The following is a 24,883-nucleotide window of genomic DNA, read 5'->3' on the forward strand; positions in this document are numbered from 1 at the left end:
ACACAATGACAGTAAATGAAAAATCTTTATTGTTGAAGGTTAAAGAAATGTGTTAGCATTGGAATCCATTACATCTTTCTTGGTGGGGGAGAGTCCAAACCATCAAAATGATGATCTTACCTGTAGTTTGTTACCAAATGAGTATGTTGCCAGTTTATTTTCAAAGTTCCTTTTATAAAAAACTGAATGGGATTCTTACAAAATTCCTTTGGCTTGGTAAAACTTCTAGAATCACCATAGTATCTTTGCAAAAATCACAATCGGTTGGGGGGGGAGGGGGTAAATTTTCCAAATTTCTATAGGTATCACCAAGGTTTTATTTTGCATCAGGGTATGTATTGGATCCTTCCTAAACTCATGAAGAATTTGCCGGATCGGCTGATATTGGAAAGTCATCTTATGGCTCCATTACATCTTAAGACTCTCTCAAGCAAGAAAGAATGTCCAAAAATATATGCACACTTAAATTACATCCAAATACCTACCCAGCACTACAGATAATTATTCTGTAGAAAATGGAAAAAAGACCTCAGTGTCTAATAAGGGTGCTAAACAATTGCTACCCATATAGACAAACCAATCTCAAAATATCAACTTTGAGATAAGCAGACACATCACTGGTCAAAAATTCCAAGATAAGTGGAAAAAAATTCAAACTCTATCGTACACTGTTATATTATTTCACCAAAAAAAAAATCACACTTATCTTTAAAATGTAGAATTCTCAATGATCTTCGTAGTAGTACTGGGATGTAGAAGCAGGACTAAACCCGCACAGTGGAGTGTGAGCCAACCACACAGCGGCTACAAACTCTTCACCGTTGGTAATATACTCCATAGTTTCCAACAGGGTTCCTTGTTTCACAACAGAGCTTCATCAGGGAATTGCTTCTCTCCAGCTCTTCCTCTCCCCGCAGCGTCCAAACAACATCCCCAGGAGCCAGCCCCACCTCGCGCCACCTCCCGGGAACGTTCTGTTTGGACACCGCGAGGAGAGGAAGAGCTGGAGAGAAGCAATTCCCTGATGAATGCAGTGATTACAGGGGCTTATGGGTCCTCCTCTCCATGGGTCCCTAACCTACACTCAAGACGGTTTAAGACGCCTCTATGCAGCATGACTAGGCTTTCCTATGCCAGGCGGCCAGGTGATAATGGTCTGGAGGCTAAATTTTAAAGTTGTCATTAATATTTTTATGGGGTGGGGGGGTGGTCAGTGATCACTGGGGTAGTGGGGGGGGGTCTGTTTTATGTGTTTGCAGTGCTTATCTGGTGACTTTAGGTGGGTTTTTGTGACTTAGACCATGTTTTACATGGTCTAAGACACAATGTCCAAGTTCCGTCAATCCTGGCCTGTATAACTTTTGGTTATACATGCTGTACGACTAATTCTAAGCCGGCCCACTTCCCGCCCAACTCCCGCCCTCGACACACCTCCCGAAACGCCCCGTTTAGCTTTGGTCGTTCTGCGGCACTATGAAGGCCTAGGTCGTTTAGAAATATGTCCAAAACCCGGTTTTATTATCGGCACTTGGATGTTTTTGAGAAATGTTCGTCCAAGTGCCGATTTAGGCCGGTTTTTGGACATTTTTATCTTTCGATTATGAGCCCCTTTATGTCCCTATGACAAAAACAACCATGGTTAGATTACTAATTTTTCAGTTATTTCCCCCCTACTAATCCCTTTTCTTTCTTCCCTTCTCCATTTTCCTTAAAGTGACATTGAGCCCTAAGTGTAGTTTCATGGCTGCTGGTTCTTTGGCTTTCAGTGATCTTTTCTGTAGCATTGGGCTTGGGTCTCATTGAAGGTTACGCCATACACACTAAAGACTGTCCCCATCTGGGACCCAGCTTTCATGAATCTTAACCAACCTGATCATATGCCTGTATATAATTTGATGAGGTATGAAATGTAAGACCTATAAATGGAGTTATTGGCCTGATATTCAAACCGCAGAAATTTGCCAGGCTGACGTCTGCAGTCTCACTGAGCATGGATGTTCATTGCCGGATCTATTCTTGGCCGATTATATAGTTCTGAATATCAGGCAGATTGTATCCTAGAAGTCATCTATCTATCTAATCTATCTATCTATCTATCTATTTTAAGACTTTCAGCTTTGCTTAACAGTTAAGCTTAATGTTTGCAGATTCTGGAGATGGGAATGCAGAATTGTTGAATAATGAAAGCTCTCTTGGATCTGATTGTGCAGGAGTTTTGCGTTAATTATTTAAAAAGAGCATTTCACTGATTATAGGAAGGCATATTTCAGTGTGTAAGTATACTGAGTGCAGGAAATAGTTGATGTTGAGGATAGGTAATTTGAACTTTATCAGCCGTCATATTTTTACATTTCTTCTAAACACCTTTATATTTCTTTTAGGTCCTCAGACTTTGGGACTTCGTACACAAAACTAAATTTGCAGCCCGGGATCAATACAGTCATTGACAATTTCTATATCTGTCCAGCCAACAAAAAAAAGGTAAGTGACAAAGGATAATTACTCAAGAAGCTCTGAAAAGCTGTCAGTCTAGTTACTGCTTGGTACTACAATGTAGATTTGATCTTTGAATTTCTCAAGCTATCTGCTCACTATAGCAATGATTAAAAGCTTCACTATAAAATTTAGGTACCTATTAAATTATTTTTCCGCACATAGGCAGCGGAACACTGCTTTGTTTGGGAGGGGGGGGGCTCAGGAGCTCTGCCCTGGTGCATGACCTCTAAACAGCTCCCGAGTCCCCCACCTACCCCCTCCCAGCTCTTTAGTTTTAAATCTTCAGCAGTCGCCATGCAGCATCCACAAGCAGGCCTGTCCCTGGAAGTAGAATGAAGGGTTCCGGGGCAGGCCTGCTGTTTGACATTGCACGGTGGCTGCCCAAAGATTTAAGCAAACACCAGAAGAAGGGTGGGCAGGAGGGCTCAAACCATGCCCCCTGTGGTCTCCCCCGTTCCGACGCCTATGTTTCCGCATCACTAATATTTAAGGTCACCATCTATTCTTTAATTTTCTGAACAGCCTGATTCCACCTTGGTTTTACCCTGTTGCATTTATGAAGTTTTAGAAATGCATGGCAGCAGTCCACACATGCAGTAGGGTAAAGGTGGGACTAAATCAGACTTTTATGCAAAATATAATGGGAACTAGTGGATAATGCTAATACTCTTGCATTAAAGTTCATGGTAAACCATCTCCTCCATGTGAGAGGTGGGATTACTAGGAGGCAAAAATGACCTGCTTGCTTCTTTTGTTTTGACTTGCAGATTAGTCATTGGTAAATAATGAAGACCTAAATTAACTGGCTTCTTAGTCTGAATATGTGAATGTTTGATAAATATTCATTATGGTTATCTTGAAAACCAGACCTCTTCATGTCTTTCAAGGTCCAGCGTTCTCTGCCCTTGAATTAACTCATAAATTGGGAGAGGTGTGTGCTTTTACCACTAGCAAATAAAAAAAATGGGTGATTACTTCAAGTCTGAAGTCAATGTGTAATACTCGTAGCTCCTAAGCTCCTTGTTAAAGCTTGAAATCAGAAGTAAACAGATGTGTACATATGATGTGATTGATTTTCCCCATTTTATTGTGTTGAATATTTTAATTTAAAATTTTAGCCATGTTGTGCTACTATAATGGCTATCGTAATGTCTTGTGATACGTTAACTAATGCTGTAACCCACTGTGAACCCAATCACGAAGGATGATATGTCTATGTTGCTGCTGTAATTATTTGTGATACATTAATTGATGTAAGTGTAGGGTCATGAAATGGTTAACTGTTGTTTGACATACTGCTCTGGCCTACATAGCTGGAAACAGTGTACAATCTGCTGACATCATCTGCTTGAAATGTATGTCTCTGCCTTACCACATTGTAAGCTAAATAGATAAGAGTTTGAGCCATGATGTACACTTTCCTCCTAAATATGTAACAGTTAGAACTGCAAGGCTTAGATAAGCAGGTAAATGAGCTAGCTTCCTATAGGACTATAAGTTGTACCCCTGAACCTATCGCAAGTGCTGGCTTAGGATCAATAATAATTGTAGAAAAGTTATAGAAGTAACAAATGAGAAGTTGTAGATTTTGCATATATTAGTTTGTGAAAAGGGCATAAAAGTCCGTGCATTTCCTGTTTCTGGCACTCTTGTAAGCAGGCAACTCACTGCACAAGAGTCCGGCATGCTATAAATAAAACTTGTACTTTCTTCACGCCTCTGACTTTGTGTGTCCAAGTGACCTTTCATAAGGATGTTTGTGTTCATTTTGTCATAACTGCTGTTGTAATGTTTATGATGCATTAATAGATGCTGTAACCTGCCTTATACTCTGCCTCGGAGGATTTGGCAGGATATAAGACCACCAATAACATAACAGTGTGGCTCCCAGGCCAGGTTTGTAATCTCAGGAATACAGCAAGAACAAGAGTTGCAAGTAGAATTTTATTGACATTCAGAATAAGAGTTTTCCAAGTCTGTCCTCCCCACAGACTGGACCCTAACCAAACAATGTAAGCGAGCTTTACTATAGTTCCTTTGAACACTGTCCCAGTTCAGTGTACGCTACTCTCCCCTCTTACTCTGGGGTCCCTGAAGCACTGTCCCAGACTTGGCTTCCATAAGTTAAGTACACAATCTCTTCTTCACTCCAAGATTCCTGTAATCTCCCTCTCCAGCAGTAGTCAATACCCACTCAACTAATTTTGAGGTTCTACGGTAACTTGTCCTACCTCACTGAAACCTCTGCTTTTGGCAAACACAGGGAAGCAATCTCTTCTGAGGGCTGCGCCTCTTCCCCGGGCTCTTCCCAGATACTACAGCCAATAGAAACACCCTGGGAGGATTTCTTCCCTCAAGGTCTCTCTGAAATGTTCTGCCCCAGGGCATTTAACCATCTTCCTGCCTAAGCCCCACTCCTCTGACTCAGCAGATTAGTGCCAGCTGCCATAAGGTGGTTTAACTTCAACCCCGGTGAGGGAGCGTTCTTAGGGGAACCTTTCACTATGCAACTCCATGAAGTTAAACACAATTTTTGATTAATTTTAATTGACATATTTTAGAATATAAACCCAAGAAAATACTATATATATATATATATATATATATATATATATATATATATATATATATAACAACAAAATTAAAACAAATTCCAATGTCATAATAATTGCATCTAGTCAACATCATAGGATGAGAATAACAAAACAATAACTATATCAAGTAAGAAGGCCCAATGGAGTGACTCATGAAATTAGTTGACCAGAGCAAAAATAAATCTGACCATTGTGGTAAATTAACAATGTTGCTTGTGAACCACCTCAGAAGCTGCATTATTCCAGCAGCCCAGGGGCATCAGCCTCAAAGCCGTGGTCCGAAGATTTTGGGGCTGCATCATCTAGAGGTTGCGGTTCTGTTTTTTCCCCAATCCCCCCAATAATCATACCTTTGATTAGCCCCCCTCTCTATTCTCCTACTTCATTCCCTAGTGGTAGTCTTGCTGTACTATCACTAGGGCTCATGGTTCCATATAATACACCTCTCCAAAACAGAATTATCACATGCTCTTGAGAGGTATTATTGTCCAGATCCACATATTGACACCACATGCGTCATCTTAACCAATATAGTTTTGACTGAGAAGACATAAAACAGTTATGCATCAATGAGCCTCTTCAAACATTACTTCATATCTCAAAATATGTAAAGTTTTCATATTGGTATAGAAATGGACATCATCTCAGGGTCATTGCTTTTCTTAAGGTCATTGGTATTCTTGCTCTGGTTTTTCTAGCCAATAAGCATTGCACGTATTCAAATGTTTGTCCATTAATAGCCCTATTTTAATATAAGGGCTAGGCATAGTCGCAACCCCTGGAGAATCATAAATACAGAAATTGCCCATGGGGAAGGTCTCCCCCCTCCCCCCAAGAATAATTGACTAGACAACAGATCTCCACAGTCCTTCTATATCATCTGTTTTGTGAAAAGAAAGTTTTTGTAGGGTGTTTGCAAGACAGAGGGTACGTGGAAGGGTAGTAATGAAAGAGAAAAGGAAATGACTGAGGAAATATGAATGCACTTTTGAAGATAAGTCCACCTTTATACAAAGTAAAAGTATTTCCAAGCAATTGTGCTTACTATAGGGCAAAGATTTTGGTTTCATTGTTATTGTTAATGAGGTTTTTTTTGAAAATCATTTTTATTAGGGAGTTAACAAGAGAAACAAGCGAATTACATAGGGTAGGGGGTGGGGAGTGACTGACTGGGATGTGTGCATGGTGCATGTTTGTGGGTGTGGCTGGTTTGAGTAGTGTGGTGAGTGTGCTATCCCTTGAGCAGGGGACTCCTGGGGTGGGTATGTTATATTGAAAATTAATAGAGCTGATGAGGGAAACAGACAGTTTTTGCTCTTGGATATTCCTGTGTCTTATTGGTGTATTAAGTGCTTTGCTGTTGGACATTGTATTCGTTTTCGTTAATGAAGTTTAATACTATTGTAGACATTCAGATGCTCAAGACTGAAGTGTTATTTAAGCCTCAACAGGCTCTTTGAGTTGACCAATTGCTTTTGTCTGAGTGCGGAGTTCATTTCTGTATCTTCTCAGGCTGTAATAGTCCACGTGATGTAGCCATTGTAGTACCTATGCAATAGAATAATTGTAGAGGGAGGAATAATCAGATGCTGGTGTCCTGAGTCAGAGTGGCATGTCTCTTGCATCTCTCTATGTCTTCAACAATGTCTTCTTGTACTGCCCTTTTAACATTTTTCCTGATACAGAACATGGATAGTTGTAAATATGCAGTTGGTGTCAATTGTCTTCTCTAATGGAATTTCCTGTTCTCCTTTGACCTCCTCTCCTACAATGTAATAGGTGTCTCAGTTCACTCTGCCCCGATAGGTAACCTCTATGTACATAACTTGGAAATCAATAGAGTCAAGAAGAAAAAAGAACTGTGCATGCTTGGTTTGGCTTTTTCATGCTACTTAGCTTCCCTTTGATAACCTAACATGCTTCCATTATTTAACAACCCATGCATTTTTTTTTCTGTACATGGGTATAAAATGATCATGCTATTGTGAAAAATTCTACCTGCAGAATATTTTGGTGAGGACCTATAAACATTGTTTAGTATAAATTTTATTGCAAAATCTCCTGCAACTCTTCCAAAACCAGATGGATTTCTAGGAATAAAATACAACATAAGAACATAACCAGTGCCTCTGCTGGGTCAGACCAGAGGTCCATCATGCCCAGCAGTCCACTCACGTGGCGGCCCATCAGGTCCAGGACCTGTATAGTAATCCTCTATCTATATCCCTCTATCCCTTTTTCCTTCAAGAAATCATCTAATGCATGAAATAAATTTGTCTATACAGTGTCTCCATGATTAATTTCACATGTGCCCTGTAAATCTGATTGGCTGTGAAGTCACCAGTACTGGTTTGGGAAGCCTAAGGCAGTGATGGCTAACCTTTTTGAGCCCGAGTGCCCAAACTGCCGCACAAAACCAAAGAATTTCCTCAAAGTGCCAGCACGTCAATTAAACCTTAATAACAAGATTTTAGTATCTAAAAACTCTTTATAAAGTTGCCTGAACTATGTAACATCATTTTTAAAGGTTGGAATCTTTGTATTGTCAGAGAATCAATTTGATTCACAATCCTTTGGTTTTCATTTCAATTTATTGGCAATTTATAATGTTTTAATGATTTCATTCATGGGCCGAATACACACATACTTTTCTCTGTCGCCGCACTCTTTGACCAAAAGATTTGTAAGCCTGCAACCACGTCAAGGTAGACTCTTTCAGCAGCTCCCCTCCCTCCCCCTTACCTTTGTGGCCAAGTCAAAATGATCTACCAACAATAAAATTTTAAAAACACAAAGCACGCTGTACGCAGAGAAAATGTTAATTATCATTTATATTCCGCGGGTTTTCAAAGAGGTCAAGGCAGATGACTTTATGCAATGTCACCTCAGTAACAACTATACAAAAATAGACAAATATTCCCCCTCCCTTTTTACTAAACCGCTATAGCGGTTTTTAGCGCAGGGACCTGCGCTGAATGCCCCACGCTGCTCTTGAAGCTCATAGGCTCCCTGCGCTAAAAAACGCTATTGCAGTTTAGTAAAAGGGGGCCATAGTGCAAAATATAGACAGCATATATAAATTCTCAAAACGGACACATTTTGATCACTAAATTGAAAATAAAATCATTTTCCTACCTTTGGTAATTTCATCAGTCTCTGGTTGCACTTTATTCTTCTGACTGTGCATCCAATATTTCTTCCCTTTTTTCAGCCTCCTGTATGCTTCCTCTCCTCCAGACCTCATTCCCTCCCCAAACTTTTTCTTTGTTTCACCCTGCCCCCTTCTTTCTTTTTCTCTCTCTCCATACCCCCTTTCATTCTGTATGTCTGTCTTTCTCTCTCTCTCTCCGTGCCCCATTTTTCTTTGTTTCACCCAGCCCTCTTTCTTTTTTTTTTTCTGGCTCCCTGTCCCCCCCTTTCTTTCTTTCTCCTTGCCCTCCCCTATGCCACCACCATTGGGAAAATGCTGCCACCGCCACTGGGGAATAGGCTGCCACTGCTGCTATCGGGAACAGGCCGGCGCCGAGTCCGCCCTGCTTATCTTCCCCGCGGGGCCGACCAACTCTCGCCACTCGACATCAATTCTAACATCGGAGAGGACGTTCTGGGCCAGCCAGGCAGCGATTGGCTGGCCCAGAACGTCCTCTCCGACATTAGAATTGACGCGGGTGGCGAGAGTTGGTCGGCCCCACAGGGAAAAGCAGGGAGAACTTGGCACCGGCCTGTTCCCAATGGCGGCGGTGGCACTCAAGTGGCTAAAGAGACGCAGTTTGCCAGCCTAGGGAGAACACTGGAGGGTGGCCAGCTGTGCACCCCCTTGGGGCGTAAAACCGGGGCAGACCGCCCCACCCCCACCTTGGTATGCCACTGTCTGTACCTCACTCCCTCCCTATGACCAAAAATTCTCCTTTCTTCTATTCCCCGTGTACACAACCATCTCTTTCCCTCCCTTCCTCTCTCCCAAGTCCTTGCCTTCTGTGTCCAAAAACACATTCCCTCCCCCACCTCAGCATCTCTTTCCCTCCCTTCCTCTCTCCCAAGTTCATGCCTTCTGTGTGCAAAAACCCATTCCCTCCCCCACCTCAGCATCTCTTTCCCTCCCTTCCTCTCTCCCAAGTTCATGCCTTCTGTGTGCAAAAACCCATTCCCTCCCCCACCTCAGCATCTCTTTCCCTCCCTTCCTCTCTCCCAAGTTCATGCCTTCTGTGTCCAAAAATGCATTCCCTCCCCCACCTCAGCATCTCTTTCCCTCCCTTCCTCTTTCCCAAGTTCATGCCTTCTGTGTCCAAAAATGCATTCCCTCCCCCACCTCAGCATCTCTTTCCCTCCCTTCCTCTCTCCCAAGTTCATGCCTTCTGTGTGCAAAAACCCATTCCCTCCCCCACCTCAGCATCTCTTTCCCTCCCTTCCTCTCTCCCAAGTTCATGCCTTGTGTCCAAAACGCACTCCCTCCACCTTTTGTGTTCCCCGTTTGCCTCCCAGCCCATCTTAGCAACTTTCTCAGCAAAATGTAGCTCGAGCCGCGTAGGCTTGTCTTCTATTTCCTGCCTGTCCCACCGCGCACACATAGCCGATCAGAAGTCTTCGCTGACGTCGGAGGGCGGGCTTTGCTTAAGCCCTCCCTCCGACGTCAGTGCTGACGTCGGGGAAGATTTCCGATCGGCTGTGTGAGCGGCAGGGCAGTCGGAGTAGAAGACGAGCCTCACGGCTCGAATTATATTTAACCCCGCGGGTCCCCCATCGTCCCCGTTCAGCTCTCTCTCCTGTGCACCCCCTGGTAGTACTGCCCTGATGGTGGCCCTGCGCGTGCCAGCTGCAAGGCCTTCGTGTGCCACAGTTGGCACGCGTGCCATAGGTTCGCCATCGCTGGCCTAAGGGGTTGTGTGTGTTAGCACACCTTTAAAAAAATTTAGGGGCTATTCTGTATTATGGCACTGCAATGGGACTCATTTAGCGCTAATTCTATAATGACTGCAGGATGTGGATAAGTTAGGGTTATCATATTTTGGGTCGCAAAAACCCGGACACATGGCCCCGCCCTGTTCTGCATCCAGCCACCCCATTCTGCCCTGACCCCACCCAGTTCCGCCTTCGGCTCTGCCCCCACAAACCTCCTCTCTTCTTCGACAAGCTCCAGCCGCATCGGGAGTGCCTGAAGCCTGTGCGGATGTGTGTGACATCATCCGCGCCTTCTCAGGTGCGGGACTCTAGATAGTCCTCTAAAAAGAAGACGTGTCTGGGTTTTCTTGGATGTCTAGTAACTCTAGTCTAAGCCATTATAGAATATGAGCATAAAAGATTGTGTGTTAAAACTTAAACATGCTAACTTACAGTACAGCAGGACAATAGCTGGTGTAAGTAGGCACTTTAGTGCATCTGCAATGCATGCAGCTGATAATAATAATAATAATTTTATTTTTTTATATACCGCCTAACCAAAAATGGTTCTAGGCGGTTTACAACAAATAAGCACAAGTCACACAGTGGAGAGTACGATTTAAAAGGAAAAAAATTCAAAACAAAAACCAATAAATAAGAATTAGTCCTACAGTAGAAAATATGATTTAAAAGAAAAATGCAATTTAAAAGAATGGTTCTAAGTGAATTACAACAAATAAGAACCGACCATACAGTAAAAATACAGTTTAAAAGAAGATACAGTGGTACCTCGGTTTACGAGTGCACCAGTTTGCGAGTGTTTTGCAAGACGAGCAAAACATTCGCAAACTTGGTGCCTCGTAAACCGAGCATGCCTCGCTGTACGAGTGCCCCCCCCCCGCGATCCGGCACCCCCCCCCCCCCGCCGCCATCGGGCACCTCCCCGCCGCGACCTGAGATCCCCCAACCCACCCGAACCCTCTTCTTACTTCCAGTGTAGCCTCCGCATCGGCATCGGCACCAGCATGTCCTGTGCCCGAAAATCTGCTTCCTGTGCCGGGCCTTGAGGATGCGCGCATGCTCAAGGCCCGGCACAGGAAGCAGATTTTCTGGCACAGGACATGCTGGTGCCGATGCCGATGCGGAGGCTACACTGGAAGTAAGAAGAGGGTTCGGGTGGGTTGGGGGATCTCAGGTCGTGGCGGGGAGGTGCCCGATGGCGGTGGGGGGTGCCCGATGGCGGCGGGGGGATGCCGGATCGCGGGGGGGGGGGGAATCTGCCGGTTCGCGAGGGGGACCTTCGGGGGGAGCAATGCCGGTTCTCGTGGGGGGGGGGGAGGGGAGCAGCGCTGCTGGCCTCGGGAAGGGAAGGTGGGGAGTGGGAACATATCAAAGCAAGTTTCCCTTACTTCCTATGGGGAAACTTGCTTTGATATACGAGCATTTTGGATTACGAGCATGCTCCTGGAACGGATTATGCTCGTAATCCAAAGTACCACTGTACATTGCAAGATGGAAGCATAGTATTATTAAACGAAACAACCAGCTAGGATACAAATTTTTCAAACAGTTGGGTCTTCAATAGTTTTCTAAAATCAAGATAAGAAGAGGATCCTAGCATAATTTTACCAAACCAATCATTCAATTTGGCAGCTTGAAAAGAGAGTTCTCTCCAGAAATCTTATGTAACAACATAATTTAGCGGAAGGAAATGTAAACAGACAAACTCTGCGTGTGACCTTATTTGGGCATAGCCATTTTACACCAACGAAATGTAGTGCAAATTCTCGCATCTAAGGGGTCCTTTTATCAAGCTGCGGTAGGGGTTTAACGCGTAATACCACGGGTTAAACCGTCTACCGCGCTAGCCGCTAACGCCTGCATTGAGCAGGCGTCAGTTTTTTAACCGGCTGCGGGGGTTAGCGCGTGATGAAATGTCCGACGCGCTAACCCCGCTAGCGCGTCTTGATAAAAGGACCCCTAAATTTAGGTGCAGATGCCCTTATTCTAGAACTGGGCCCATAACTTAAAGGAACACTCCTGACCTGCTCATGACCTGCCTATTTTTGCGCCCCCTTTTTTGACTCGCACATAAAATTTAGGTGCAGATCCATCATCGCATGGCATCCGTGGACTTCCTCCATGCCCAACGTGATTTGAGGAGGCTTTTGAAAATCCAGACAAAGTGCCATTAAGCTCAGTAACCCATTCTCACAGCGGTCAATTCAGGTCCCTAGTACCTGGCCAAAACCCAAGGCGTAGCAACATTCCACGCTACCGATCCAGGGCAAGCAGTGGCATCCCCCATGTCTTTCTCAATAACACACTATGGACTTTTCCTCCAAGAAATTGAGGGAGGGGGGAGTCCTAGTACTGCTCTTCAACTAAACACAGAAACTACCTTCCTGGTGCTCTCCTTTCATATTGAAAATATTCCCTTTCCAAAGTTGTTGGTTTTTTTTTCCCCAGCAGAAATCTGTCATATAGTTTCACTATCAAGTTAATAAAACCCTTTGACACGCATCCCCCTGGATCGTTTCACTCTCTTTTTCTGCAAATTGGCACAATGAAGATGGTGTTCAATCCGTCAAGTGTGATTTGAGTTTCAATTTGCCTGTTAAACAAGTGGAAAAAAATGGCTGGCTCTTGCTATGCCACAGTTTGCTTCTGCTGGGAAGTAATACTCACCTGGTGTTTTATTCCTATCCTACGATAAAATTAGTCTCTATGGACGAAAGTTTAGTGCCAGTTGCTTAAGTAAATGTGGCTGGTATAAATGTTAAAGCAGTGATTTTAGTAAAACAACTTACATATGTACATTCACTTCTAAAATGATCATTAATTGAGGGAGGAGTAATTTTATAAAACACTGTGAGGGTAATAAATGGCTCAGCATATTTTTTAAAATTTATGACACAATTTTTTAAATGCTGCCCATCATCTGAATTTTTGGGGAATAACACATCTTTATAGCCTAAGATAAGTTATCACTTTTTGAAATATTTGAAGTTTTTGTCTGACAAGCTTTTAAAATATCTGTAATTTTATAAAGTCATTTTTCATCCATTTATATGCCAGTGTGTGCATTTATAATGTCTGTAATAGAATCACCCCACACGCAAAAGTATGCACAATGCAGGTAGGCATGTTCTAGGCCAGTCAGTCACAAAATCTCTCAAATTCTATATAGCTTGCCCAGATTTGAGTGCAGATCCCAGATACATGAGTAAACTAAGTAGTCCATTAGGCACTAGCAACCTGGTGTTAATTGTAGTTTAATGGCATGCAATTAGCAGTAATTAGGAGTTACTCGCACAACTGCTCTATGCCCTGTTATGTAATATGTATGCCTAAATTTCATGAAAAAAAGCAAAACTCCCTAACCCTAAGAAATGGAGCTGGATAAGGGGGAGAGACAACCCAAACAATGATTACACGGCTGTAATTAAGACAGCCCAATAATATGGTTTCAAGAGATTCTAAAAACAGGGAAAAAGTGAAGTTTTCAGTAAAATGTGGGGGGTTACAACCCCCCCACTCCCCACAACGCCCCCACAACGCGGCGCGATTTCTATTAAGTAAAGTGGGGGGGTTCCCCCCATGCCCCTCCCCCGTCGGAGCCGTAAAAACAGTAATTTTGTGCGGTGCGCGCCTCCGCGCTGCACTCAATTGTCTGCGCGCGCCTTTGTCCCAGTGCGCTTTTGACCTGACACCCTTAATAGTACCTCATTTTGGGCACCATTACTGAATCTGGCTCTCTACATACATTTGTTGAGATATGTTTGTAAAGTACATGCAAACACTTGCATCTGCTCTTAAGCTATTGTATCATCCACACCTTCAAGTTTATTAAAATGTGATATAATCGCTTATTCAAGATTTGTAGGCGAAATACAAAAATAAAATTATAGAGGGATAAAATTTATAAATATACCATCAGACTTAACAGTCATACCAGGTAGATGGGAGGAACCACAATTGTTGAGAAAAGAAGAACATTCAAGGATAGTACAGTTAGGGGGAGTTAGATGACAGAAGATAGGTTCTTTCTTTGAGTATAGCGATGTTAAGTTTGAGGTTATGTCGAAAATGCATCTTTAAACAGATGACCTTTCAATTTCCCTTTAAAACGGTCTAATTGTTGTTCTTCTCTTAGTTCTAAGGGAAAAGTGTTCCACAGCTGTGGAGCTGTGACAAAAAAAATCTCCAAGCATCTTGTCCCAATTATTTTTAACGATAATAATTGCTGGTCTATAGATCGCAGCGTGCATAACTGTGTGTATGGTATTAATAGTTTGTATATGAATTCAGGTGTTTTTGCCCTAATCGTTTTATACACTAATCTATTCTATGTACAACAGGGAGCCAGTGAGCTCACTTTAGAAGTGGAGAGACATGATCATATTTTTTGGCATTTGTAATAATTTTTATTGCTGCATTTTGAATTGCTTGAAGGCGCATTATTTCTTTTTGAGTTATTCCTTTAAATAATGAATTATAGTAATCTATCTTTGATATCACTAGAGCATGAATTAAAACATTCAAGGATTTGGGTTCCAGAAATTTTGAGATTGATCGGATCAGTCGGAGTTTGTAAAAACAAGATCTGACTACATTACTGATATGCTCATGATATGAGAATTGCTTATCAAAGATAACTCCCAGAATTTTTTTTGAGGTTACTTGTTGTAAGGAATTATTGTTAATGACAACTGAACTAATTAGGTTTCTGCAGGATTTTTGCAAGTATTTTATAAAGACACATGGAGGGGCATAATCAAAAGACACGTCTAAGTCTGTTTTGGGCCTAAGTTGTTTGTCGCCCAAAGTCGAACTTGGAAAAAGTCCATTTTCGAAAAATACGTCCAAAATATATATTTTTTTCAAAAATCATCTTAACTGTACGTCCAGCCATCAGATCGTCCAGACCGCTAAGTCGTCTATCTTTATACTCCATTTTCGTCCAAAAATTCATCCAAGTCAATAATGTCTAGAAAAAGACCTTTTGGACGTGGGCAGGGTCAGCAAAGTAATGGACTGGACACCCACACATTCAACCAGAGTGGTGGGGCACCTTACAGGGCACTGCTGTGAACTTCACAAAAAAGGTGCCACATACACATCTCACCACAACAACTTTATAGGCCATGATGAGCCCCCCCAAAACACTCCCAGAATCGACTAGACTCACCTGTCTACCACCCCAATAGCCCTTATGGCTGCAGGTGCCACTTATAAGGCATTACATAAGGGTTTTGAGGGGTACACATGTTTCACCATGCATGCAGTGGTTAGAGTGTCTCATGGGCCTGGGTCCTTCTCTCCATAGTTCACTAGCCCATTCCCCAGACCACTTAAGCCACCTCTGTTCAGCTCTAATCTAATCTAATCCTTAGGTTTGTATACCGCATCATCTCCATGTTCGTAGAGCTCGACGCGGTTTACAGTAGGAGAAATAGGAAGGAACTACAACAGAGGGCTCTACTAGGCTTTCCTATGCCAGGCTGCCAGGTGCTGATGTTCTGGAGGCAGATTTGTGATTTTTTTTATTACAAATTTTATGATCACTGGGGGAGTGTGCAGGGGTCTGTACTTTGTCCCTGAAGTGGTTATCTGGTCACTTTGGATACCTTCTTTTGACTTAGAACTGGTTTTAGATGGCCTAAGTCACAACGTCCAATTTCCATCTAGGCAGTATTGTTAAACTTTCGGTTATACACGCAGTACGACTAAGTCTAGGACAGCCCATATCCCGTCCAAATTCCACCCTCACCACTCCACTGTGAAGGCCTAAGTCGTTTTTAGATATGTCTAAAACCCGGTTCGATTATTGGCACTTGGATGACTTGTCTCACTGATCGTCTAAGTTCTGATTTAGGCCTGTTTTTAGATGTATCTCCATTTCGATTATGAGCCCCATAGGCACTATGTGCTTTTACGAATAGACTAAAAATAGGTGCATTTTTGCCATCTCTATCCAGACACAAATTACCCCTTAACCCCTGGATTCTATATATGGCACACAAAATGGTGCATGCCCCTAATTTGCATGTACAATTTAATTGAGTAACAAATCAAATAGCTCTGATAATTGGGCACAGGTGCTATTTAGCAATAATTAGAATTTCTAGTGGAATAGGCACATCATTCTTGAATATGTGGTTTGTGTATATCTGATTGCAAGATCTGGTGTAGAGAACCTCATTTACATTTTTTCTGCTCCGCCTCTCCTCACTTTGGGCTGTCCTGTAACTCCTCAATTTTACTCCCTACACATGAGATGGTAGGAGTCTGTTCTGCATTTTTTTATTTTTCCTTTAATTTCAGGCTTTTTATCTGGTCGTGCGACTTTTCGGTGCTGCAAGAGAACACAGACTGAGGGCAGTAGTCTAGCCAAGAGGCAGCCTGCTTTGTAAGGCAGCTGCTTAGTCAGTCTGCATTAACAGTCCGGGAGCTCAGGGACCGTTCCCTTGGGAGCAAGACTTGCTCCAGGTTTTTTCAGCAGAGAGTTTAAGAGTAAGCTGAGTGGCCCTGTGGTGGATTTTCACCAGGATCGGGTGCTGACTGTGTTCTTTCCCCGACTTTGTGCGCAGGTTACAGTGGGGACTTGAGACCAGTCAATAGGACTGAGGAGCAGTCTGAAAAAGCAAGCTATCCAGGTTTCCAGGCTTGTCTGAGGCAGAAGTTCTCTGGCTGCAGTTCTCCTAGCACCTGCATGGCACATTAAAATACTGGCTGTAACAGCCTATGAGAGAAATAAAAAGGGTCTCTAAATGTAGTTTTTAAAGATTTCTGAGGCTAGGGACAGGGTCCCCTACCACTAAAATCTTATTCCCCAAATTTTTAATTCCTTACTGTTTTAGACACTAAAATTGCTGCCACAGACCACAGTAGTCATCTTGGATTTCCTGATTTTAGAATAAAAGACTCTGTATGCCTCAAAACATCTCGATTTGGCTCAAAATCATTTTAGATAGATTCCTCGGGCCAAGAAACTCAGGATTCATGCAGATTTGCACTGGATGACTGGCTGAGGACTGTTAGTTTCCCACGTAGGAATCAGCGTATTTCATGTAGTATTTGGAGAATTGTTGCCAGGATGGAGTAATGAAATTATTCCAGGCCATATCTACCCTAGGTTCATCTTTGTGTTGGGCAACTGGGTAGTTCAAATGGTTTTTTGTGGAGCCCGTTAGTTTGGATCTCAAATTGTTGATTTTGTTGTTGAAAAATTCAGTCAGGTCGTCTGCAGATGGTGGGGAATCTAGGTATAACATGAGAAGGCCTGTATATCGTACAGATTGTTGACTAATTCAAAGAGATTTCTACTGTTGGTGTTCGGTGATCCAATTTTTTGGGCATAAAAGTTAGTGCGCTTCTTTATTATTAATTTTTTGTATTCGTTTAATTTTTGTCTCCAATTTAACCTCCCTATACTGTCCCCTGATTTCAACCATTGTCTTTCGAGTTTCCGTAACTCCCTTTTCACATTTACTAACTCGATATCATACCAGCCATCCAGATTCTTATTTCTTATTTTTCTAAGTTTAGTGGGGGCCATTTTGTTTAATATCTGCGTACTCATGTTGGTCCAAGAGTCCGCCGAAAAGGAGTCTGATTCTGAACTAGAAGTTATGTCATAGTGTGACCAGAATTCTACTGGGTTCACTATGCCTCTGCTAGCTACCATTTTCTTAGATCTTTTTGCCTCTTTGGATTTGGTTGGGGAGCGTCTTACTTGCCAGCTAAATTGGAAACTACATAAATGGTGGACTGACCATAGAGAGTCAGTCCAAATGGCTTGGTTCCAATAAATCTTGGGATAGACTGGTTCTTTGGAGGAAAAGGTGACTAGATCTAGTTGGTGGCCTTTTTGATGGGTCTTTTCGGGGGGCGGCACAAAAGTCTAGTGAAGAAATGAAGGATAGTAGATCTTTGGAGTCACCTTGCTCTGCCAACTCTAGTTAAATATTTAGATCACCTGTCAGGAGGTTGTGTGGGCTTAGTGTAGAGTTTGTAAGGAGGAATTCATAAAAAATGTCTTTGGCTGCGAGCCATTTCTTAGGAGGTATGTAGAATAGGGTGATTATTAGAGCATCTTCTAGCTGATCTGTCCAGAGTTTACAGGAAAGTATTTCAAGGTCCGCTGAGGAATTTGATGCTAGGATTGTGGACTCGAATGGTTCTTTAAAGATAATAGCTAATCCGCCCCCTTTACCTCTGCTTCTAGGTAGAGATATAATTTTAAACCCAGGAGGCAGACAGCCGCGTATGATAATGTCATTATCTGAGACCAACCAAGTTTCAGTAAGGAGAACAAAATCGGGGTTGGCTTCTTCCAGCCAGTCTTTGACCAGCTGTGATTTGTTCCTGATAGAACGTATATTTAAGTAGAAACCATGAAGATTTTGATGGTAAGGGGCGTTGGTGGTTACAGAGTAGGTAATCTTTTTCAATATCCACTGTCTTTTACAGTAGGGTCTGCTAGGTTTTCGTGAGGGAGGTACAATCGGGATGTGAAAGGGACCCCATTCTGAACAGTCGTATAGAGAAGGATTAACAGCTCTAAGATGTTCTGAATTAGTTGAGCGAGACCTTGTAAGTACTGGAATAGGAATAGCATAAAATGCAGCGACTGACTTGCTTTTGTAGCAGATCCAATAGGCCATAAGGATCCAAATCAGATAATTAGTAAAGAGCACCATCCTGTAATGCCTGGTCAACAGAGATTGAAAAGGCTTTAGATAAGTAAAGCTAGTGGACTAAATCATGCAGAGATTACGATAGAAATTGTCTGGGGTAATCATGCAAATATTTATGTGGAAAAGTCATGCAATTAGTTTTACCGGAGTAGTCATGCAAATACTTATCAGATTTTTTTCCAGGTCTTGGGCCTGTGGGGGTCTTCCAAGGCAGGGAGAAGAGATCGCTCAGACAGGCATAGGTTGCTGAGGAGAACTTGTGGAGGTGTAGAGAAGTTTTTCCTGTTAGCAGTCCCCTAGTAGCTAGGAAGAGGAGGTAGCGGCGGAGTAGGATCGTTCGCCTGTTGTTTGGTCTTGCCAGGCTGCAGGTGAGGTGCTGTGGTGCAGGAAAGTTGATTGTGCTCTGCTAAGTCGCTACGCCTTAGCCGGTGCACCGAACGGCTAAGCGCCATTCCCTCAGCCGAATTTGAATGCTCCCGGTTAGTCGGGAGGGGCGGAGCAAGGGGGAAGGGGGCCACAGCGAGGCTCCGTGCATGAGCCGGCCCGAACTTCGGTGAGGTGAGGCTCTGGATCTGTCAAGGGGGAGCTCCCTCAGCCGAATTTCAATGCTCCCGGCTACTCGGGAGGGGTGGAGCAAGCTCACACACCTGGCTGGGGGGAAGGGGGCCGCATCGAGGCTCCATGCAGGAGCCGGCCCGAACTTCGGTAAGGTGAGGCTCTGGATCTGTCGAGGGGGAGCTCCCTCAGCCGAATATGAATGCTCCTGGGCTAGTCAGGAGGGGCGGAGCAAGCTCACACGCCCGATTGGGGGGAAGGAGGCCGCATCGAGGCTCCATGCAGGAGCCGGCCCGAACTTCGGTGAGGTGAGACGCTGGATCTGTCGAGGGCGAGCTCCCTCAGCTGAATTTGAATGTTCCTGGCTAGTCAGGAGGGGCGAAGCAAGCTCACACGCCTGGCTGAGGGGAAGGGGGCCGCAGCGAGGCTCTGGACATCTTTCTTTTTTGAAAATGCTCCTAATAGAAATATAGATCTTGCAATAAACTTTCATAGTCGACTTTCTAAATTTAAATGGGTTTCTCATATAGAAAACCTACCTAAAATTGCTTTCCACATCTGATTGTGTCTTTTCCCCTTATGTTTTATTTAGCACTGAATTATTAAAAAGTTTCACTGTTTCTTTTTAAAGAGTATTAATAAAAATGAACACTGACATCATAATTTGAGCATGGTTTTGGAACCAGTGTACATTTTAAATAACCCTTGTTAGCACTTTTTAGAGTGGCACAGCAATGATGGAAAGTTGGCTTTTAAGGTTACCTCAGGAAGACAGATCTGGCAGAGACTGCTACTCTGCCATATGTGGGAAATGCATTTCTATAGTGAAATCTGAACCCTGCTCTCTGTTAAAGAAAAATTAATCTAATAAAAAAAAAAATCCAACCCAAAAGAACGATTTTTAAAAAGCTTAGAGGTTTTGCAAAATTGTAGCCATCCATTGTATTTGATTATAAGGTTCATTTACTGTAATGGTCAACTTAACATTTATGGGACCATGTACTAAAGTACTATAACATTTTAGAGTTACCATGATATTAGTTTCAAAGCTTAATGTTTGGTGAAGCCTGTGTGGTATCTATTGGGGGTGTGGCCAGCATCTGCACTACAATTACTACAAAAAGCGGGCATTTACTGCATAGTGAATGAATCAGCAGAAAGCACATTAAATACATTTTGCTATTTACATACGGGTACTGCACTCTGATGCTTAAAAAAATATTCCCCCTCCTACCAGTACACATTTTAACACCAAGCTGAGAATCTACATATTTCTTCCAACTTCCAGATCATTATCCTTACTCCCCGCAAAATCCCTGGTTAGCATCCTTATCCATCCCCATCCCTGTCACTAACTGGTGATATTCCTTGTAGGACAGTGGGGGAGGGCAGGAGAAGTAGCTGAATGCTTGTATCCACATACCTACCACACAAGTTAGATAACTTGTTATAACATTATCCTTGTGATAATTATATGAAGTTCGTATGCCGCATATTTTAAGCCTCTTAATTTTATCTGTTTTAGATGTTTTGCTTCCCATGAGAACATTACATGAGAAATAGTTGCTTCCTTGTAGGCACAGAATAACATTGACCTGAGTACTCATGCTTCGGAAGTTTCTGTACTTCCTTTCAGCCCAGGGCAGAAATTAAGGAGGGGGGCCCCCAATCCCCCCCCCTTCTCCTTGCCCCCTCCCCCTATTTCCTGAGTTGCCACCACAACCACACATAAAACAATTTTAAATGACTTCTTCATACACAAAACACAGACAGATCTTCACCAAATCCAGAACAAGGTATCACAAATTAGTAATACGAATCACCAGAATTAAACTGGGAACTTTAAGGTGGTAAACTCGGAAAGTGTTACAACATTGGAGAAATAAAAACAGAAATGCACTTAGTTTTGAACTGAACACAATCAATGGCACAACCTCAAAAAGGAGAGGGGTTTAGCCCCCGATTAACATTTCCCTTGCTGTGATTGGTAGGGATTCTCAACCCTCATCGGCTGATGACTACCTTCTCACCCTCAGGTCCAGCAACCAGAACTCTCCCAAGCTCTGCAGCTAGGAGTATTTCAAGGCTGCCTGCAACTCCTACTCCAACCCAGTGCTTGCTCAGTTTTCACGCATGCAGTGGCAACTCAGGAATACTGCCATCAGCTGCAGAGCTTGGAGATTTCTGGCTGCTGGACTGGTAGAGGTGATTTTCACTTGGCAGGGCTTGGGGATCCATGCTAGCTCAAGTATTTATATAGTATTTTGTATTTGGATGGGGAGAAAATTGGTGCCTACCTATTTTGGGCTCAAGCCTTCCTCCCATCAAATACTAAATGCAATTCAAGAAAACATCTGTGATGTATATATTTGTTGTCTGGACATTTTGCTTTTCCATCATCTTGGTCCCAGTTTCTCTTTTCTGCTTTCTTGTCAGTCTAATTCTCTTTCCAGTATCTGTTATTTTTCTTTTTTCCTCTCTTCTCTCTTGTTCAATTCCCTCACTACAACTGTCTAAGATAAGTGATTCTTCCCTTTCAGTTATTTCCTTCCTGTCTCTGTCCATACAAATTTCACCCTTCTCCCATGTCCATCTTTCACAGCCTTCTATTTTCTTCCATCTAATCCATCTAATCATATTTCTACCTCAGTACACACTATTCTCCTCTCACTCATTATCTTTCTAACCATTTTTTACCTCTCCCTATTTCCAGAATTCATCTCTCCTCTCTTGTAGCCAACCCAGTCTCATTGCCTGACATCTCCCTATCATAAAAACATAAGAATTGCCATTCTGGGACAATATCTGGCAATGAGACTGGCAACCCTGACATCTTCCTATCATAAAAACATAAGAATTGTAATACTGGGACAGACCGAAGGTCCATCAAGCCCAGTCCCCTTTTTCTAACAATGGCCAACTCGGATCCCAAGTACCTAGCTACAGTAGATCCCAAGTAATAAAACAGATTTTATGCTGCTTATCCTAAGAACAAGCAATGTATCTCCCCAAGCCATCTCAATAGTGGCCTATGGGCTTCCCTTATAGGAATTTATTCAAACCTTTTTTAAACCCAGCTACGCTAACTGATTTCACTACATTCTCCGGCAATGAATTCCAGAGTTTAATTACTGGTACATGTTGTGTGAATAAATATTTTCTCAAGTTTGTTTTAAATCTACTATTTAGTAGCTTCATCACATGACCCCTAGTCCTAGTGATTTTTGGAAAGAGTGAACAAATGATTCTGATCTACCCTTTCCATTCCACTCAGTATTTTATAGACCTCTATCATATTGGTTAATGGAAGTCGTTCGAAGGAAGGAAAGGTGAGTAGTGGAGTCCCTCAGGGATCAGTGCTGGGGCCAATCCTGTTCAATATGTTTGTGAGTGACATTGCTGAAGGGATAGAAGGAAAAGTGTGCCTTTTTGCAGATGATACCAAGATTTGTAACAGAGTAGACACCGAAGAGGGAATGGAAAAGATGAAAGAGGATCTGCAAAAGTTAGAGGAATGGTCTAATGTCTGGCAACTAAAATTCAATGCAAAGAAATGCAGAGTAATGCATTTGGGGATTAATAATAGGAAGGAACCGTATATGCTGGGAGGAAAGAAGCTGATATGCACGGACGGGGAGAGGGACATTGGGGTGATAGTGTCCGATGATCTAAAGGTGAAAAAACAGTGTGACAAGGCAGTGGCTGCCGCCAGAAGGATGCTGGGCTGTATAAAGAGAGGCGTAGTCAGTAGAAGGAAGAAGGTGTTGATGCCCCTGTACAGGTCATTGGTAAGGCCCCACTTGGAATATTGTGTTCAATTTTGGAGACCGTATCTGGCGAAGGACGTAAGAAGACTTGAGGTGGTCCAGAGGAGGGCGACGAAAATGATAGGAGGCTTGCGCCAGAAGACGTATGAGGAGAGACTGGAAGCCCTGAATATGTATACCCTAGAGGAAAGGAGAGACAGGGGAGATATGATTCAGACGTTCAAATACTTGAAGGGTATTAACGTAGAACAAAGTCTTTTTCAGAGAAAGGAAAATGGTAAAACCAGAGGACATAATTTGAGGTTGAGGGGTGGTAGATTCAAGAACAATGTTAGGAAATTCTACTTTACGGAGAGGGTGGTGGATGCCTGGAATGCGCTCCCGAGAGAGGTTATGGAGAGTAAAACTGTGACTGAGTTCAAAGAAGCGTGGGATGAACACAAAGAGTCTAGAATCAAAAAATAAGATTAAATATTGAACTAAGGCCAGTACTGGGCAGACTTGAACGGTTTGTGTCTGTATATGGCCGTTTGGTGGAGGATGGGCTGGGGAGGGCTTCAATGGCTGGGAGGGTATAGATGGGCTGGAGTAAGTCTTAACAGAGATTTCGGCAGTTAGAACCCAAGCACAGTACCGGGTAAAGCTTTGGATTCTTGCCCAGAAATAGCTAAGAAGAAAAAATTAAAAAAATTTAAATTGAATCAGGTTGGGCAGACTGGATGGACCATTCGGGTCTTTGTCTGCCATCATCTACTATGTTACTATGTTACCCCTGAGCCATCTCTTCTCCAAGCAAGAGCCCTAGCTACTTTAGCATTGCATCATAGGGGAGTCATCTCATTCCTTTTATCATTTTTGTCACCTTTCTCTTTACCTTTTCTAATTCCACTATATCTTTTTTTGAGATAAGGCGACCAGAATTTTTTACAGTATTCGAAGTGCAGCCATACCATAGAACAATACAAGGGCATTATAACATTTTTATCTTTGTTTTCCATTCCTTTCCTAATAATTCCTAACATTCTATTTGCTTTCTTAGCCACTGCCACACATTGAGCTGAGGATTTCAATGTATCCTCAACAATGACATCTAGATCCTTTTCCTGGGCAGTGACGCCTAACATAGAACCCAGCATCACATAGCTATAGTTCGGGTTCCTCTATACCACGTGCATCACTTTGCACTTGCTCACATTAAACATCATCTGCTATTTTGATGCCCAGTTTCCCATTCTCACAAGGTCCTCTTGCAATTTTTCACAATCCTCTTGTGATTTAACAACTTTGAACAACTTTGTGTCATCAGCAAATGTAATTATCTCACTAGCTATTCTCATCTCTAGATCATTGATAAATATGTTTAAAAGCAGCGGTCCCAGCATAGACCTTGGGGAACTGCACTATTTACCCTCCATTCAGAATACTGACCATTTAAACCTACTCTTTGTTTTCTGTCTTTCAACCAGTTCTTAATCCATAATAGGACATTACCTCCTATCCAATGACTCTCTAATTTCCTAAGAAGTCTTTCATAAGGTACTTTGTCAAATGGCTTTTGAAAATCCAAATTACAATATCAACCGGCTCACCTTTATCCACATGTTCTTTTACCCCTTCAAAGAAATGCAGTAGATTGGTGAGGCAAGATTTCCCTTGACTAAATCCATGTTGGCTTTCTCTCATTACTCCCAACTCTCTTCCCTCCTGCTCCAAGGTAAACATTATTCCCTTTTTTCTTCTTTTTCCCTAACCCCCTTGATGAAGCATCTGTTTCTGCTCTCCATCCCATTGTTCAGCATCTATCCCTCCCTTCTATCCCCAACTTAACATTCCACCCTCCTCATCCCCAGCTCCATACTTTTTTTTTTCTTCCTGATGCCCTCTCATCCAG

The 24,883-nt window shown here is 42.7% G+C and overlaps 1 protein-coding gene across 6 annotated transcripts in view; it reads left to right on the top strand.

Moving 5' to 3' along the window:
- The window catches only part of SORCS2 (sortilin related VPS10 domain containing receptor 2), a 1,263,434-nt gene that overhangs the window by 702,817 nt on the left and 535,734 nt on the right, over nt 1–24,883 (top strand). For all 6 annotated transcript variants that reach the window (XM_033949940.1, XM_033949949.1, XM_033949957.1 and 3 more), the window contains exon 3: nt 2,382–2,481. In XM_033949940.1, coding sequence (XP_033805831.1) covers nt 2,382–2,481 — 100 coding nt within the window. The remainder of the gene's footprint in view (nt 1–2,381; nt 2,482–24,883) is intronic.

This window comes from Geotrypetes seraphini, chromosome 1, assembly GCF_902459505.1.
Source record: "Geotrypetes seraphini chromosome 1, aGeoSer1.1, whole genome shotgun sequence".
Lineage (NCBI taxonomy): Eukaryota > Metazoa > Chordata > Amphibia > Gymnophiona > Dermophiidae > Geotrypetes > Geotrypetes seraphini.